The sequence below is a fragment of the Cynocephalus volans genome, chromosome 8 (genome assembly GCF_027409185.1).
Source record: "Cynocephalus volans isolate mCynVol1 chromosome 8, mCynVol1.pri, whole genome shotgun sequence".
In the NCBI taxonomy this organism is placed as follows: Eukaryota; Metazoa; Chordata; class Mammalia; order Dermoptera; family Cynocephalidae; genus Cynocephalus; species Cynocephalus volans.
This window is the reverse complement of record NC_084467.1, coordinates 75,236,625-75,253,924: the sequence shown is the minus strand read 5'-3', so window position 1 is coordinate 75,253,924 and position 17,300 is coordinate 75,236,625. Positions and strand designations below refer to the sequence as shown.

At 34.8% G+C, this 17,300-nt stretch overlaps 1 protein-coding gene across 1 annotated transcript in view; it reads left to right on the top strand.

Annotated features, from left to right (window-relative positions):
- The window catches only part of COL24A1 (collagen type XXIV alpha 1 chain), a 354,783-nt gene that overhangs the window by 149,215 nt on the left and 188,268 nt on the right, over window positions 1–17,300 (top strand). Inside the window, exons 20-22 of the mRNA XM_063105785.1 lie at window positions 10,205–10,258; window positions 11,459–11,503; window positions 15,778–15,831. Coding sequence (XP_062961855.1) covers window positions 10,205–10,258; window positions 11,459–11,503; window positions 15,778–15,831 — 153 coding nt within the window. The remainder of the gene's footprint in view (window positions 1–10,204; window positions 10,259–11,458; window positions 11,504–15,777; window positions 15,832–17,300) is intronic.

Genomic DNA, 17,300 nt, shown 5'->3' with positions numbered 1-17,300 from the left:
TGTAGTTTTGATTCCTTTTTCATTTTCTTTTGTGTATCTCCTACAGGTATTTTCTCTGTGGTTAGCATAGGGCTTACATAAAACATCTTATAGGTATAACAATCTTTTGTAAGCTAATAGCAACTTAACTTCAATACATGCAAAAACTACTCTTTTACTCAACGTGAGATTTTGAGAGAAGAGACGTGATGAAAGAAATGTTTTAGGAAGAATAATAATAGTAAATTATCAATATGAATGTTGAGTGTTTAGAGCACCTAAATGAAGTGCCAGTTTAGAAACTGTTGCAACAGTAATAATTTGTGATGTATAAGGAGAAAGGAAACTTATATTTATGGAATCCTTTTATATTCCAGGTACTGCTGTATTTATTCCTATGGCAACCTTATGATGCTGTTAATAGAATAAACCTATGGATAAGGAAACTAAGGTTACATTCCTAGTAAGCTGCAGAGCTGGAATTCTAATCCAGAATCAACTTCTGGTTTTGTACCATTTATTTTCTATTTATTTATTTATTTATTTATTTATTATGTAATGTGTTTAATTAAATTATAATTTTGGAACAGAAGGGGATTACAGAGAACATTTAGCCTTCTAATTTGCTTGAAACTGTTAGCTTTGGAGAGTTCAAACTGACTAGAAAAAGGCTCCACTACTGAGATGTAGGTTAGGTCCTTGGGTATTTATCCCCGTGACAAAAGGGTGTGTGTATCCAGCAGCCATCAGGGATAAGCCATCCAACTCTACTGAAATAACAGCACTCAAAACCAGCCACTCCTTTGCAGTTTTGTGTGGCCTCAGTGGTCCCTGCTCTTCCAAATGCAGCTGGGTCATTGCCCTCACTGTGCCTCTGTCCCCGCCCATCCTTCCTTTTAGGAAATGAAGTGTTCAGCTTCTGTAAGAAGATGTTCCATTTTGATTAACGTTATTTCCCCTCTTCTAGAAAGACACTTAGGTACATCTGGCTCTGTTTCTTTTTCAACACGTATAAATTCAGATCTGATAGTGATTTCATTGCTTCATCATGGATTTTATTTTTTTAACCTCTTCTATTCTTTAATTTTTAAAATTTTTTTATTTTATCAGTATACAATGTAGTTGATTTTTGTGTCCCTTTACCAGTTCCTCTTTCCCACTTCCCTCTTCTGCCTCCACCCATCAACACCATGTCTGTTCTCTTGTCTTAACAAGTTCAAGGAATTGTTGTGATCATTGTGTCTTCTTCCCTCACCCCATGTTTAGTTGTTTGCATAGTTCTTTCTTTCTTTATTTATTTTCAGTTTCCTCAAATAAGTGAGAACACGTTGTATTTATCTTTCTGTGCCTGGCTTATTTTACATAATATAATTTTCTCTAGGTACATCCATGTTGCTGCAAATGGTAGTATTTCATTCTCTTTTATAGCAGAGTAGTATTCCATTGTGTAGATATAACACATTTTCTTTATCCACTTATCTGATGATGGACACTTGGGCTGGTTCCAACTTTTGGTTATTGTAAATAATGCGGCAATAAACATGGGGATACAGCGATCCCTTTGACATGATGATTTCCTTTCCTCTGGGTTTATACCCAGCAGTGGGATAGCTGGGTTGTATGGTAGATCTATCTGTTATTGTTTGAGGAAACTCCATACCATTTTCCATAAAGGCTGTGCTGTTTTGCAGCCCCACCAACAGTGTAGGAGGGTTCCTTTTTCTCTGCAACCTGACCAGCATTTATCATTTTTAGTCTTTTGGCTATTAGCCATCCTAATTGGAGTGAGATGGTATCTCAGAGTGGTTTTGATTTGCATTTCCCAAATGCTGAGTGATGTTGAGCATTTTTTCATGTGCCTGTTGGCCATCCATATATCTTCCTTTGAGAAATGCCTATTCAGCTCCTTGACCCATTTTTTAATTGGATTATTTGTTTTTTGGCTGTAAAGTTTCTTGAGTTCCTTGTATATTCTGGATATTCATCCTTTGTCAGATGTATATTTTGCAAATATCTTCTCCCATTCTGTTGGTTGTCTTTTAACTCTGTTAATTGTTTCTTTTGCTGTGCAGAAGCTTTTTAGTTTGTTATAATCCCATTTGTTTATTCTACCTTAGGTTGCCTGTGCTTTTAGAGTCATATTCATGAAGTCTGTACCCACTCCTACTTCCTGGAGTGTTTCCCCTATGTTTTCTTTGAGGAGTTTTATTGTTTTAGGATGTGTATTTAATTCTTTAATCCATTTGGGTTGATTTTGGTATATGGTGAGAGGAATGGGTCTAGTTTCATTCTCCTACATATGAATATCCAGTTTTGCCAGCACTGTTTGCTGAAGAAGCAGTTTCTTCCCCAGTGTGTAGACTTGGTGGCTTTGTCAGTGATCAGATGGCTGTAGGTATATGGTTTGATTTCTGGATTCTCTATTCTATACCATTGATCTGAGTGTCTGTTTTTATGTCAGTGCCATGCTATTTTGGTTATTATAGCTTTGTAGTATAATTTAAAGTCAGGTAGTGTTATGCCTCCAGCTATATGGTTTTTTTTTTGTTCAGGATTGCTTTGGCTATTCATGGTCTTTTGATATTCTATATAAATATTAGGATAGTTTTTCCCATTTCTGAGAAAAATTCCATTGGCATTTTGATCGGGATTTTATTCAATCTGTAGATCACTTTGGGTAGTATGGGCATTTTTACAATGTTAATTCTTTCAATCCAAAGCATGGGATATCTTTCCATCTTCTCGTGTCCTCTTTAATTTCTCTCAACAGTGGTTTGTGGTTTTCATTATAGAGATTTTTCACATCCTTGATTAATTTTATTCTTAAGTATTTTATTTTTTTGATGGTATTGTAAATGGGCTAGCTTTCTTGATTTCTTTTTCTGCATGTTCACTGTTGGAGTATAGAAATGCTAGTGATTTTTGTGTGTTGATTTTGTATCCTGCAACTTTGCTGAAATCATTTATCAACTCTGTTTTTTTGTAGTCTTTAGGCTGTTCTATATATAGGATCATATCATCTGCAAACGAGGACAGTTTGACTTCTTCTTTTCCAATCTGGATGCCCTTTATTTCCTTCTCCTCTCTGATAGCTCGGGCTAGTACTTCTGACACTATGTTGAATAGTGTGGTGAGAGTGGGCATCCTCGTCTACTTCCTGTTCTTAAGAGAAAAGCTGAAAGCTTTTCAGCTTTCAATATCATTCAGGATGATATTGTCAGTGGGCTTATCATATATGGCTTTAATCATGTTGAGATACTTTCCATCTATACCTAACTTGTAGAGACTCTTTATTATGAACAAATGTTGAATTTTGTCAAATGCTTTTTCAGTGTCTGTAGAGATGATCATATGGTTTTTGTCTTTGCTTTCATTGATGTGGTTTATCACATTTATTGATATGTGTATGTTGAACCAACCTTGCATATCCCTGGGATGAATCCCACTTGATCATGGTGAATAATTTTGTGTATGTGTTGCTGTATTCTGTTAGCTAATATTTTATTGAGGATTTTTGCATCTATATTCATCAAGGATATTGGCCTATAGTTTTCTATTTTTGATGTATCTTTGTCTGGTTTTGGTATCAGGGTGATGTTTGCCTCATAGAATGAGTTTGGGAGAATGATCTCTATTTCAATCTCTTGGAATAGTTTGTAGAGAATTGGTATCAATTCCTCTTTGAAGGTTTGGTAGAATTCTGCAGTGAACCCATCCGGTCCTGGGCTTTTCTTTGTTGGGAGACTTCTGAGAATAGCTTCATCTCTTTTATTGTTATTGGTCTGTTCAGATTTTCTACATCTTCTTGGTAGTTTGTGTGTAGCTAGAAGTTTATCCATTTCCTCCACATTTTCAAATTTGTTCGTATATAGTTGTTTATAGTAGTCTCTAATGATTCCTTGTATTTCAGAGGTATCAGTTGTAATATCACCTTTTTCATTTCTAATTTTTGTTCTTTGGGTCTTCTCTCTTCTTTTTTTAGTTAGCCTTCCTAATGGTTTGTTAATTTTATTTATCTGTTCAGAAAACCAATTTTTTTATTTCATTTCTTTTGTATCATTTTTTGGGTTTCTATTTCATTTTGTTCTGCTCTGATCTTAATTATTTCTTTTTACATACTAACTTTGGGTCTGGATTGTTCTTGTTTTTCTAGTTCTTTAGGTTGCTTACTTGCCATCTTTCCATTCTTCTGAAGTAAGCATTTAATGTGATAAATTTCCCCATTAGTACTGCTTTGTAGTATCCCACATGTTTTGGCATGATGTGTCATTATTTTCATTAGTTTCAATAATTTTTTGTTTTCCCGTTTAATTCCTTCTTAGACCCATATGTCATTATGTGGAATGTTCTTTAATTTCCATGTGTTTGTATAGTTTCCAGAGTTCATTTGTTATTGATCTCTAATTTTAATCCATTGTGATCTGAAAAAATATGTGGAATAATTCCATTTTTTTTTGAATTTGTTGAATCTCGATTTGTGACCTAACATGTGGTCTATCCTGGAGAATGTCCCATGTGCTAATGAGAAGAATGAATATTCTGAGGTTGTTGGATGGTATGTTCTGTAGATATCTGCCACGTCCAATTGGTCTAAAGTGTTGTTTAGATCCTGTGTTTCTCTGTTGATTTTTTGCCTAGATGGTCTGTCCAATGTTGAGTGTGGGGTGTTCAGTTCCCCTGCTATTATGGTATTAGTGTCTATCTCTTTCTTTAGGTCTAAGAGTGTTTGCTTTATAAATCTGGCTGCTCCAATGTTGGGTGCAAATATATTTATGATTGTTGTGTCTTCTTGATGGGTAGATCCTTTTATCATCATATAGTGGCCTTCTTTATCTCTTTTTATAGCTTTTGGTTTAAAGTCTATTTTATCTGATATAAGAATAGCTACTCCAGCTCATTTTTTGTTTCTATTTGCATGTTATATTTTTTTCCAGCCTTTCACTCTTAGACTATGTGTCTTCACAGGTGAGGTGAGTCTCTTGAAGGCAGCATATTGTTAGGTCCATCTTTTTAATCCAGTCAGTAAGTCTGTGTCTTTTGAGTGGGGAATTTAATCCTTTTACATTAAGAGTTATTATTGAAAGGTGTTGATTTTTTCCTGGCATTTTATTAATTTTTGTTTGGATGTCTTAAGTATTTTTTGTTCCTTTCTGATTTACTGTTTGTCTTTTGTGTTTGTTGGTTTCTTAGGATGGTAGATAAACTTTTTTTCTCTTTATTGTCAGCATTTTTATTTTACTGATGGGATTTGTTCTTTCTTGAGGATTCATGGCAGTGATGGTTGATTTTCAGGTATCAAACCCAGTACTCCTTTGAGAATTTCTTATAAGGCTGGTCATGTGGTAGTGAATTCCTGCAGTTTCTGTTTGTCTGAGAAATATACTATTTGTCCTTCATTTCTGAAGGATAGCTTTGCTGGTAAAGTATTCTTGCCTGGCAATTTTTGTCTTCTAGTATTTTGAATATATCATCCCCTTCTTTTCTGGCTTTTATAGCTTGCAATGAAAGGTCTGATGTTAGTCTGATTGGGGCTTCCTTATAGGTGACTTGACCCTTCTCTCTGGCAGCTTTTAAGATTCTCTCTTTGTCTTTGAGTTTTGACAATTTGACTGTAGTGTGTCTGAGAGAGTACCTTTTAGGATTGAATATGTTTGGGGATCTTTGAGTCTCCTGAATCTGAAGATCTGTGTCTTTCCCTATAGCTGGGAAGTTTTCTGCTATTATTTTGTTGAATATGTTTCAATGCCAATTCCTTTTTCCTCCCCTTCTGGAATACCCATGATTTGGATATTTGAGCGCTTAAGGTTGTCTGTTATCTCTCTTAGATTTTCTCCAATTTTTAAAATTCTTTTTTGTTTTTAATTTTTTGTCTGCCTGTGTAATTTCAAACAGGCCATCTTCAAGGTCAGAAATTCTCTCTTCTGCTTGTTCTATTCTGCTGGTTAAACTCTCTGTTGTGTTTTTTATTTTGTTAAGTGAATTCTTCAGCTCCATAAGCTCTTCTACATTCTTTTTCAGGGCATTAATTTCTTTGTCCATTTCTTCTTTCAGATCCTGTATACATTTTCTTGTTTCATTGTGTTGTCTACCTCAGTTTTCTTGTATCTCATTTAGTTTCCTTAGAATTATTGCTTGAAATTCCTTGTCAGACATTTGAAGGACTTCCTGCTCTATAGGATCTAGAACTTCAGAATTATTATTTTCATTTGGTGGTGTTACACTTTCTTAGTTTTTCATATTTCTCGTGTCTTTCCTTTGGTGTTTAGTCATTGTGGCAGGGGATTTCACAGTCCACTCATTCCACCCTAGTGTCTGGCCTGGATCCCACAGGAACTGCCAATTCAGTGTGGCTGGCTTAGGGCCTATGTGCCCAGCATCACTTGGGCTTCTCTGGGCTGGGGGGACTGGCCTGGGCTGGGTGGGGGTGTCCCACAGCGTGGCACCTGCCTGTTCTGGCACAGATGGCTTGGGGCCTCTGGTTCTGTACATTTTCAATTAAAACAAATATTTTGTGTTTAACATATAATATGAAACATATATGCACAGCTTAATAATAGTGATAAAACAAACCCCATTAAGATTATTAAATACAGCATTAGAAGCCCTTTAGTGTGTCCTTCCTGATCATATCTACCTCTTCTCTCCCTGTATTTAGAGGTAACCAGCTACTCTCTGTTTTTGCCATGCTTTTACCATCTTTGTATATACTCCTACAATATCTGTTGTTTTGCTTGTTTTGGAAATTCACATAAATGGAACCATACTATATATATTCTTCAGTGACTTTCTTCTACTTAATCTTGCCTTTTCAGCTTAATCTAGATTGGTGCATGAAATTATATATTGTTCATTTTCAATCTATTTGTATAATATAGTAACCCATTATACAAGGCTACTTCAAAAAGTTTACGATAAAATAGAATTAAAAAAATAATATGAATCTTTAATGAACTTTTTGAAGTGTCCTTGCATATACTACAGTGTTTTAATTGACACTACTGTTGATAGACAATTATGGCCTTTATTGTGGTAAGTTTTCAAAAATGTTCCATGCATGCTTATAAAAACTGTGTAAACTCCCATTTGGGGATTCAGTATTCTATATATGGCCATTAGATCAAGTTTGTTAATTTTGCTATTTAAGTATTCTGTATTCTTATGATTTTTACCTTCTCGACCTACTAACTATGGAGAGATGTGTTAAAATTTCCATAATAGCAGATTTGTCATTTTCTTTTTATATTACCAATTTTTACTTTTTATATTTGGAATTTATGTTATTAGATGCATAAAAATTAAGTTTTTATCTCTTTTGAGTGAATATAGCCTTTTATCATTATTTAGTGACGCACTTAACTTCAATTATCTATTTTACCTTAAAGTCTACTAGGACTAATATTCATATAATGACTTCAGCTATTTTGGGTTGGTAAATCCCTTGCATATCCTTTTCTATTTTTTTTTTTTTTGAACTTTTGATCATTCTGTATTTTTATGTTTTAGGTGTGTTTTTTATTAACAGCATATAACTAGACCTTTTAAAAATCCAGTCTTTATTATTCCTTTGAGATTATAATTTGGTCTTGAAAGAGAAGGGAAAAGTAGCCTAGGTTTGTCTGCTTCCCTAAAGTGTTATTTTCGGTCTCTGATCAGTGGTGCCATCCCAAGGGTAAATAGCTTCAAAGAGAGAGTTGGGGGGAATCTAGTTCTCTTTAGCCACTTAGCACTCTGCTAGTTACACTCTGGATATGAAGCTGAGCTAGTTTCTTTCATGTACACTTTAATACTCTACATTCCTCAGCACCTTTTGAGCCCCAGGAGTTGTTTATAAGTTTTTGATGTACGTATATTGTTATCTACAAGTTTTCATTAGCCTTTCGTACCTCAATACAAAATTATTTGCACATATTAAAATTTTTCTGACCCTCCCAGAAAGGATTTCGCTCCTTTTCCTAGATTCTCATTTGTACTTCACATATACTACTACTTCTATTACAACTCTTGTTTAATAATTTTTCTTTTTTTTTTTTTAGTGGCTGGCCAGTACAGGGATCTGAACCCATTACCTTGGTGTTATAAGGCTGTGCTCTAATCTACTGACCTAACCAGCCAGCCCCCCATAATTTTTCTTTTAAAGGACCATCTCCCATACAAATTATTAATTTATTGAGAACAGGAAGTATGTCTTATTTCTATTTGTATCCTTAGGGCCTAATGTTGTGCTGTTTATTGGGCCTTATACATATTAGAAAATTAATAAAATGTCAGATGAAAAAATGAACACAAAAATAAATAAACATTAACCATCAAGTGGTAGATTTCAAATACTATAGCATTCTGATTTCATACTTCAGTCAGTCTAAACACTTAAAATCTTCCCTCTTAGCACAGTATGTTGAACTTTCAGAAGGGGAAAACAAACCTAAAGATACTAGAGGGCTGGGGAGGCCAGGGGATCATTGGAGAGGGATAGGTTGGGTAAAGGGCATAAAGAAAAATCTCAATTTGTAATAGTAATATCTTATAATGTATTAAAAATAAATAAACACTTAAAATCTTTCATTTTAAATTTTATAAGGGCAGTATTTTGGTTATTGAAGAGAATTTGATATCATTGTATCAATCAGGATTGTTTCAGTTGTAAGCAATGGAAACCCAATTCAAACAAACAAATAAATGTGTGAAGAAGTTTAGGAATTCAATATAGTAAGATCCCAATAACCTGTACTCTCTCCATTTGTTAGTTTGTTGCTTTCATTCTCAGCTATCTCCCCTTGATGGTTTCCTTGATGGTTTCTTCCCTGATGGTTTCCTCCCTGATGATTCAGGTTTACTTCATCCTTAATCTTGTTCTGTCTTCCCAATAGTTCCACTGAACGTCCCAAATTTGCTTTAGTTAGACTAACTTGGTTCTCTTGCTCATTCCTAAACCAATCATTGTTTCCAGGGTTATAGAATATGCTGACTGTCTTAGGTCCCTGTCACGTCCACAATTACAGTCAGGGGTAGAGTCACCTCCCCTCAAACCACATTGGCTAACAGTAGGGAAAAAGTATTTCCTTAAGGAAAATTAGGGTACTTTTGCCTGAAAAAGGATTAGTGTATGATGGCCTGGCATAAAATGGCATATGCCCATTTTCATAATCTAATCCATCTTTTCCTTTTAAAATTAAGAAAGCTGCACAAAAATGTTATTGCCTAAAGTCATATAGTTTCTTCAGTGGTGCTGTTTACATAATAAGCTTGCAATAATATAAAGTATTAACCTGACCAAGAGTTTTTCATTTTTTGATTGTTTTAAAGCATAGCAATGATAAAACGAGATATAACACGAAGGAAAGATTCCCATGCAGTCACTGCACAGCATTTCATCACTAAAGATCAAAGTCACCTGAGTCGATTTGCTCTTTGGTATAGTTATTTACTGCAGTTAAAAATTAGATAAAACAGGTTGTAGAATCACTAAAAACAGTCATGCAAAGTACAATTCTTAAAAGAGATTTACTTTAAACTTTGCCAGCACATCGCATTGTTAGGAGAACAGAACTGAACGAGAAAATGTTGTCATGTTAAATAAATGTTATATGGTGTTTTCTGAACTAGGAAAATTTTTTTTATTGTTACTTTGAATGGGTTTTGATTCAGAGAGCAATTGATTTTTAACAACATGCATTTTGTTTAACAAAGGATTTTTTATAGTCTTGAAATTCCTAGCCAAATTCAGACTGTTGCTTTTTTTCTACAAATTGTGCTTCCTTTTTACCAGCTTGTATCAAGAAGGGATATAAATTGAACAACATTTAGTATGAATAATGAGTTCCAGATTCTTCTGGTCTCTTTAACAGATATTAAAACACTATTTATCTTCCCCATCTGTTTTCAGACTTTGTGGACGCTCTTTCTTGTACTATTTATTGTACTATTGTCACATTAACAATTGGACCCATTGCCTTAAGTTTAGAAATATTTTCTCTGGAAAGGTGTCTGGAGATTGAAGAATACCATACTGAGCAGATTGTTTGAACACTAACAAATGGTTTAAATATGTTTATCCTATGTTTCCCAACTTTTTAAGTGTCCTGTAGTTTTCTTCCCACCCCATTTTCATAACTTCTTAGTGAGAAATAAATGGTACCAAATAGTATTATCTATCTCCAGATTAATAGTGATCAAAATGTTAATTGATCTAAAATTTTTATTGAGTGTGCTTGTATTGCATTTACAGGGACTACTTGGAAATAGAGGGCCTCCTGGACCTCCTGGTCTCAAAGGAACTCAGGTATGGAGTAAATTAATTTACGACCAGCATTGTTTTAGTTCATATTTTCCCTTTTTATTTTTTGTGGGACTTTAGTTTTTGCTTAAAGAAAACATTGCCTTAGTGTGGACAATTTTTGCTATAGAAGATTCCAAGCTATTTTATATTGGCAGTTATAGAATAGAATTTGGAATCACTTTACAGTGCTCTGAACTCATTAAGTGGTTTATGTTAATGGTTTCCATTGGAATTTCTGAAGAATCTGAACTCAGAGTCTCATTCATATGTTCTAGAATTTATATTTACTATTTATGACTATTTTTTATTTGTGACCCAATAAATTATAGCCTAATTGAATTATAAATTAAGCAAGAATGTTTATCAAATCAATAAGATATAATACATGATTCTAGGAAAGTCTATTAATGTTGTAACATGAACTATTTATTTAAAGATAAATCAGTATATTTAGTAAATATGTCTATAAATGGAGTGAAAACATTTATTACTTTTTTATTCTCTTAGAGAGTAATGGATAAAAATTCTTTATTTTGATCTATGTTAATCTTCAGTCTCTATCCACCCATATAGTTGTTGAGGCTTATAAGAATGCACCCATTTTTAAATAATTTATGACTTATGGCTGATTTGATCCCAAGAATATTGGTCCTGTAAGTTAGTCAAGAATAAACTCTAAACATTAAGCCTCATTTAGGTAGGATCTGAAATACCTTTATGTCTGTAGGGCTTAAGGCAAAACTAAGACTCGAAAACATATTTATTGACTGAATGAAGTATCAAAATGTGCCTAGAGTAAACATGTTCTGTATAAGTAATTTTTTAGTACACCAGAGTGTATTGATTTCCATCGGTTGAGAACTTGGTTGAGTTTCTTTTTAAGTGATTCCCAATCCTGGTTTTGTAATACCGTAATCACTTCTCCATTCCTCATTTTCTATATAACTTGTATCATCTATCAATTTAAAAATAATCCAATAGCACATGTCTCTTTTAGGGTAGATATGGGATTGTCCCACAAAACATTACAGTGTTATGGGGTAATACAGTTCTAAAATCTAAAAAAAACCCACAGCATTATTTTTATCATCTCAGAATGGGTTTCAGATTTTAGAATAAATAGGGAGAATAATGGTTTACATTTTTAGATACTTATTTTAGGCCATGATATGTTCTGTTCTTTTTTTTTTTTTTTTTTTAAAGGGAGAAGAAGGACCAATTGGACCCTTTGGAGAACTGGGGCCAAGAGTACGTTTCATCTAAATTATTTTCCACAAGTGCTTCTCTTAAAAACAGCTGTTCTGTAAATATGTTTAATAGTATAACATTTTAAGTTATAGCAAAGGGCAAAAATTTAAAATTATAGCCATATAACTATAGTAATAAAATTCCCCCAAATAAAATAGGCCAATAACTGGAATTCTCCAGGGATGTTTTTAATGATATTATGCCCACTAAATGTTTGCTTGTTTTTTTAGTGGCCTTATGGTCTTAGTAGTTTATGCAAATTATTTATAAGTTTCTCAAAATGTGATATACTTTAGCCATTTAAGTAATACTGTGGGAATTTTTTTCTGAGTGTATCAGTAAAATTGTGGAAAACTAATAAGATGTATTTTCTGCCATTTTTTGGTCAGATAATCCCATGTGGTAATATATGAATTATTTGTTTTCAAGTTCTGAAAATGCATTCTTTAAGTGTTTTTGATATGCATAACCAAAGTTTACATTATCATGAAGTAATTAAGGCGTATATGTTACATTTATTTTAAGAGGCATTAGTTAGACTCATAAGAAGTATGTCTCATTCTGTTTTCTTGAGAACATCATGAAGTTCTAGCTCTTAAAACATTTTTACATTTAAAGAGACTAATTATTTCTTTTATACCTTTACCTCATTAGCACATATATTGGTACTTCCCATCAAAAGAAAGTTTTTATTTTATTTTTTGCAAGGAGAGTTATATAACAAAAAGCCTGTTATTTGAGCCCAGTAGAACTGATCTTATTTAAAATGTACTTCCCTAGAAAACAGAACTATATTCACCTCATGTCTACTCATTCTTAATGTTTATTATTATTGTTGCTACTATTGATTGAAGATCCATTTGGGGTCTAGTATTGCTGTAAGTATATCCCATGAATCATCCTAAAAATAACTCTGTAAGATATTGTCCCCATTTTTTAGTTGTGAAAATAAGGTTTCAATATTACATACTCATGTGTAACACTCTCAAAAGCAACTGAATATGACAGAATTTAACGAGGACAAGTTAAGACTTCATTAGTGACGCTTTGAATTGCTTGACTTTACAGAAATTATAATATGCTGATATCAGATTCCAGTGAGATTCTTTCTATAATGTAGATACAATGTATAACTATTTATACAGTACCTAAGTGAGTATTACATTATTACAGATGAAAAGGATATTCTTGTTAAGGCTCTTTCCAACCAGTGTAAATAATAATGGGTTACTGAAATTTTCTTATAAACATCATAGACAAATCTAATAATTTGGACTCTTAATTAGATTTCTTGTCTTATTTCTCCAAATTAATTAGACAGCAATCAATATTTAACAATAATAGGATGATTTTCAGTTCTTTGCACTGCTTTTTAGTTCTTGTTAGCAAACCATTAGATTATTTCATGCAAGGCAGAACATTACAACAACCTTTTGGCCAGAAGTCCTGAATATAATTTTAAGTTGCAAAAGCTTTCATATGTTGTGAAAACAGAATGAGAGCCAGAGGATAGTTTTGTTTTGCTTTATTTAAGAAAGGAAAGTATGAGCGTATTTGTTAATGGACAGCAATAATAAAATCCACATATATAATGCCTAATAAATACTATAAATGAGTCTTCTATTTAGCACCCTCCCCACCCCCTCCTTTTTCTCCTCCTAGATTTGAATTTGCCACACTCATTGGTTGAAGCATAGTGGTCTCTCTATAATCAATATCAGTTGTTTGATATTAGAATCTCTGTACTGTTGGTTAATCCACCCAGTATCGAGGATATTGCCTCCCTTGTCTTCAGTGAGCTCCTCGATGCTGTGGCCATACCCTATACCTTGTCATTATCAGTAACAGCGACCTCTTCTTATTCTCAATTTCAAATTTCTCCCTCCCCAGCCACCATCTTTCTTTCTTTCTTTCTAATATATTCTCACTCGTAACCCAGTCTAACAGTCCCAATAGGAATTTAATCCATTGATCCTATTCCTTTTCCATTGTCCTTATCTCCCTCAAGACCCTACATCCCTCCTCCTCCTGCATGAAACTTTATAATTATCCCTTTGATTATATTCTGAATTCTATTTCCATACCCATTCACTCTGCCTTCTCTCCTCCTGCTATTGTGAATGAACAGGTCATTTTTCTAGCTAAGGTCAAAACTTCCACTTGTTCCCTATGTACTTTGTCCTCTTGCCTATTCAAGAAGACTGGTCCAGCAATTCTTCCCTCTGTCTTCTGCATCTTAATTATTTTCTCTCTACTGGATCAGTCCTATTAGCATATAAACCTGCTACTATTTCTTCCAGCTTTAAAGAAAAAAAAAAGAAAACCTATATTGATCCCAATTTCCTCTCCATGTGTTACCTCGTTTCTCTCTTTCCCTTTTCAGTAAAACCCCTCAAAAGTATTGTCTATTACATGCTCGTTCCAATTTTTCTCCTTCTTCTACCTGCTTAAACCACTTTTGTCCCTACCACTCTAATACAAATGATCTTACAAAGGGCATCGGTGGCCTCTGTGTTACTGAATCTAGTGATCACCTCTCAATCCTCATAATCTTCGTATAGCTCAACACTCATCTCTCTCAGAATTTGACAAGATCACTCTCTCCTCCTGGAAACATGTCCTTCTCTTGCACGATTTTCCTCCTAACTCTCTGGCATCAACTTTCATACAAGGGTGCTTCAAAATTCATGGAAAAATAGAATTAAAAGATAATATGAATCTTTACATGAATTTTTTGAAGATCCCTCATATTTTCCTCACTTCTTCAAATTCCAAATTTTAAAGTGCCTCAAATCTTGGTCTGTGGAATTCTTTTATTTTCTATCTACACACACTGCCTAGATGATCTCATCAGTCTTGTAGCTTTAAATATCATCCAAAATTATATCTTCAGATCATAATCTTTTTCCCCTCTGCATTCTGAATTTAAACAACTACCACAAGAGCTCTCCACTTACATGTGTAACAAGCATATCAAACTAAAATGTCCAAAACTCAGCTTCTAATTTTCCTTCCAAAGGTGTTATTCTCACAGTGTTCCTCATTTTATTTGGCTAGTTACTCAGATTTAAAAATATGCTAATTATCCTGATTTGCTCACCACATATTGTGCACATGAATTGATATCGATTCTGTACCCCACAAATACATATAGTCAATAGTAATAACAATAAAAATTGAATTTATTCTTGATTCTCCTCTTCCTCCCACATGTTTCTGGAAGTTCTACCTTCCAACTATATCTAGAATCTTACCACTTCTCACAGCCTTGTCTGCAACCACCCTGATCTATAGCCATTATCTCTCATTTGGATGATTGCAGTACACTCCTCTTTAGACTCCCTGCTTCTGCTCTTGCATCAAAGTGATCCTGTGAAAACATAAATATCAGTTTTCTTCTCAAAGCTTGTCTCAGGCTTTCTTTCTCATTCAGAGTGCAAGCCAGAGTCCTTTAGTAACCTACAAGTCCCTACATGACCTGGCTTCCCGTCCCCCATTACTTTCTTTGACCTCATCTCCTTACTGATCCTCTCCTCTCTTAATTCTTCTCCAGCTGCATTGACTCCTCACGGTTCTTCCAATGCACCATGCGCATTCCCACTATACTGCCTTTGCCACATGCTCTTTTCCTCTGCCTGGAAGCATATCCATATAACTTGCCCTTTTCTTTAAGTCTTTACTCAAATGCCACCTTTTTAGTGAGTTCTCCTTCCCTAGAAATCTTATCAAATTTCAACAAATCTCCTACAACATTTTTTTTTTTTTTTTTTTTTTTGTCTTTTTTCGTGACCGGCACTCAGCCAGTGAATGCACCGGCCATTCCTATATAGGATCCGAACCCGCGGCGGGAGCGTCGCCGCGCTCCCAGCTCTGCACTCTCCCGAGTGCGCCACGGGCTAGGCCCCTCCTACAACATTTTAAACCTCCCTTCCCTGCTTCAGTTTTTATCCTTCATATTTATGCTACCTAACATGCTATATTTTTATTTATCTATTTATTTTTAATTTTGTCATCCTCACTAAAATGTAAGCTCTGCGAGGGCAGCTGTTTCCATCACTCCTCAGTCCTCAGCACCTAGAACTGTGCATGGCACATAGCAGACAGTCAAATATTTGTCAATCAAATGGCTAATAAATATGGTAAAATATATTCATCAAATAATTTAGGAATGTTTCATTTGATAAGAATAGTCTAAATTTTATAAACCTTAGGAAACTTTCACTATGATAATGACTAAACATACCTCTTTTTTCATTTATTCTGTTCTCTTTTAGGGAAAACTGGGTCAAAAGGGTTACGCGGGTGAACCAGGACCAGAAGGCATAAAGGTAAAGCAACTGACTTGATTATCAGTATGAAAGTATAATTTTCAAAAAGATAAAATTATGACTTTCATACAAATATGAAATGAATACATATCAACTTACAGGGAACCAGTCAGATGTTAAAATTGGTTCAAAGAAAAATTGAGAAGCTATCTATTTATCTATCTACCTCTATATATCTATAATTATATCTATATATCTATATTCATATAGATATGCAATTCAACAAAGACATGTTAGGGTAATATTTATGGATTAGGTACAGGACAATAAATCATAACTTTTGGGGTTATCCATTCCACTGGGCAGAAATCTACAAGCTAATATAACTTTACTAAATCTGGGTCTTTTAATCAATAGTAAATAGTGAGTTTAACTAAGTATATTCCCTAGATAAGGCTACTGGGTAGCCTTCACCACTTTATGACCTTGAAAGGATGTGTCACACACTTTTTTGGCCTTAAAAGACACCAACAAATATAAAGTAATGCAGTTGTTTAATACGTACAGCATCAATGCCTGAAAGAAACAAGCTTACAAGAATTGGTGATTTTTGAAAATTTAAAATTTAACTAATAATTGGACATTTCTTATTACCAAGATGGCAAAATAGACAATCCCAGCATTACTCCCTCCTACAAGAGATCAACTTACAACTAATAAAACACAAAAACTACCATCCTGAAATCAGGGGAACTTGGGGGAAGAGGAGGAGAAATGTGCTGGGTCTGTGTAAGTGTGGAAAGACATGGCGAGTGGGAGGCGGGTTCGCCCCAGCGAGACCCAGCCTCAGATGTTCCCTTGGCCACTATGGCACAGCACACAAAGCAGCCACCAGTACATGATGCAGCTACCTGGAGACAGCAAAACTGTAGCAGTGCCCTTTGCTTGAAGCTACTTGGACTCTGCAGGGGAGAAGGGTGCCATGACTGCTGGCAAAAAAAAAAAAAAATGTATATATATGTGTATCACTTCAGAGTGCACCATCCCAGTTCCCAAGCCACCAAAGCTTCTTGAAAGCTTCCCCTGCACCTGCATAGAAGAAAGGGGACACAGCCAACAAGAGGAAGGAATCAGCCAGAAGTCAGTGAATCTTTGCAGGGTCTTCCCCACAAGACATATTTGCAGTTCTGGGGGTGGAGAGCTGATCCACCAGAGGCGCATCACGATGGGAACAGTGTAGGCAACTGATCTGCTTTCCAGTCAGCACTAGGACCACACAGTGGAGGCTGGTCAGTGTGGCAGAACTGCAGGGGCACAGTTTGCAGGAAAGACTCAGTCCTGGGCTGGATTTTCCATGCATCCCAGTTGCATTTCTAGTGACCCAACATGATCCAGAAGTCACTGAAAGGTTAGCAGTTAAAACCCAGTCCACACAAAAAGTTTCTCCCAGTCTGAGAAACAATAGTAAGGCAGAAGTTTAACTCAGGCACAGAGTTCAAGTTATGGTCCCCACTAAAAGCTTTCCGCAA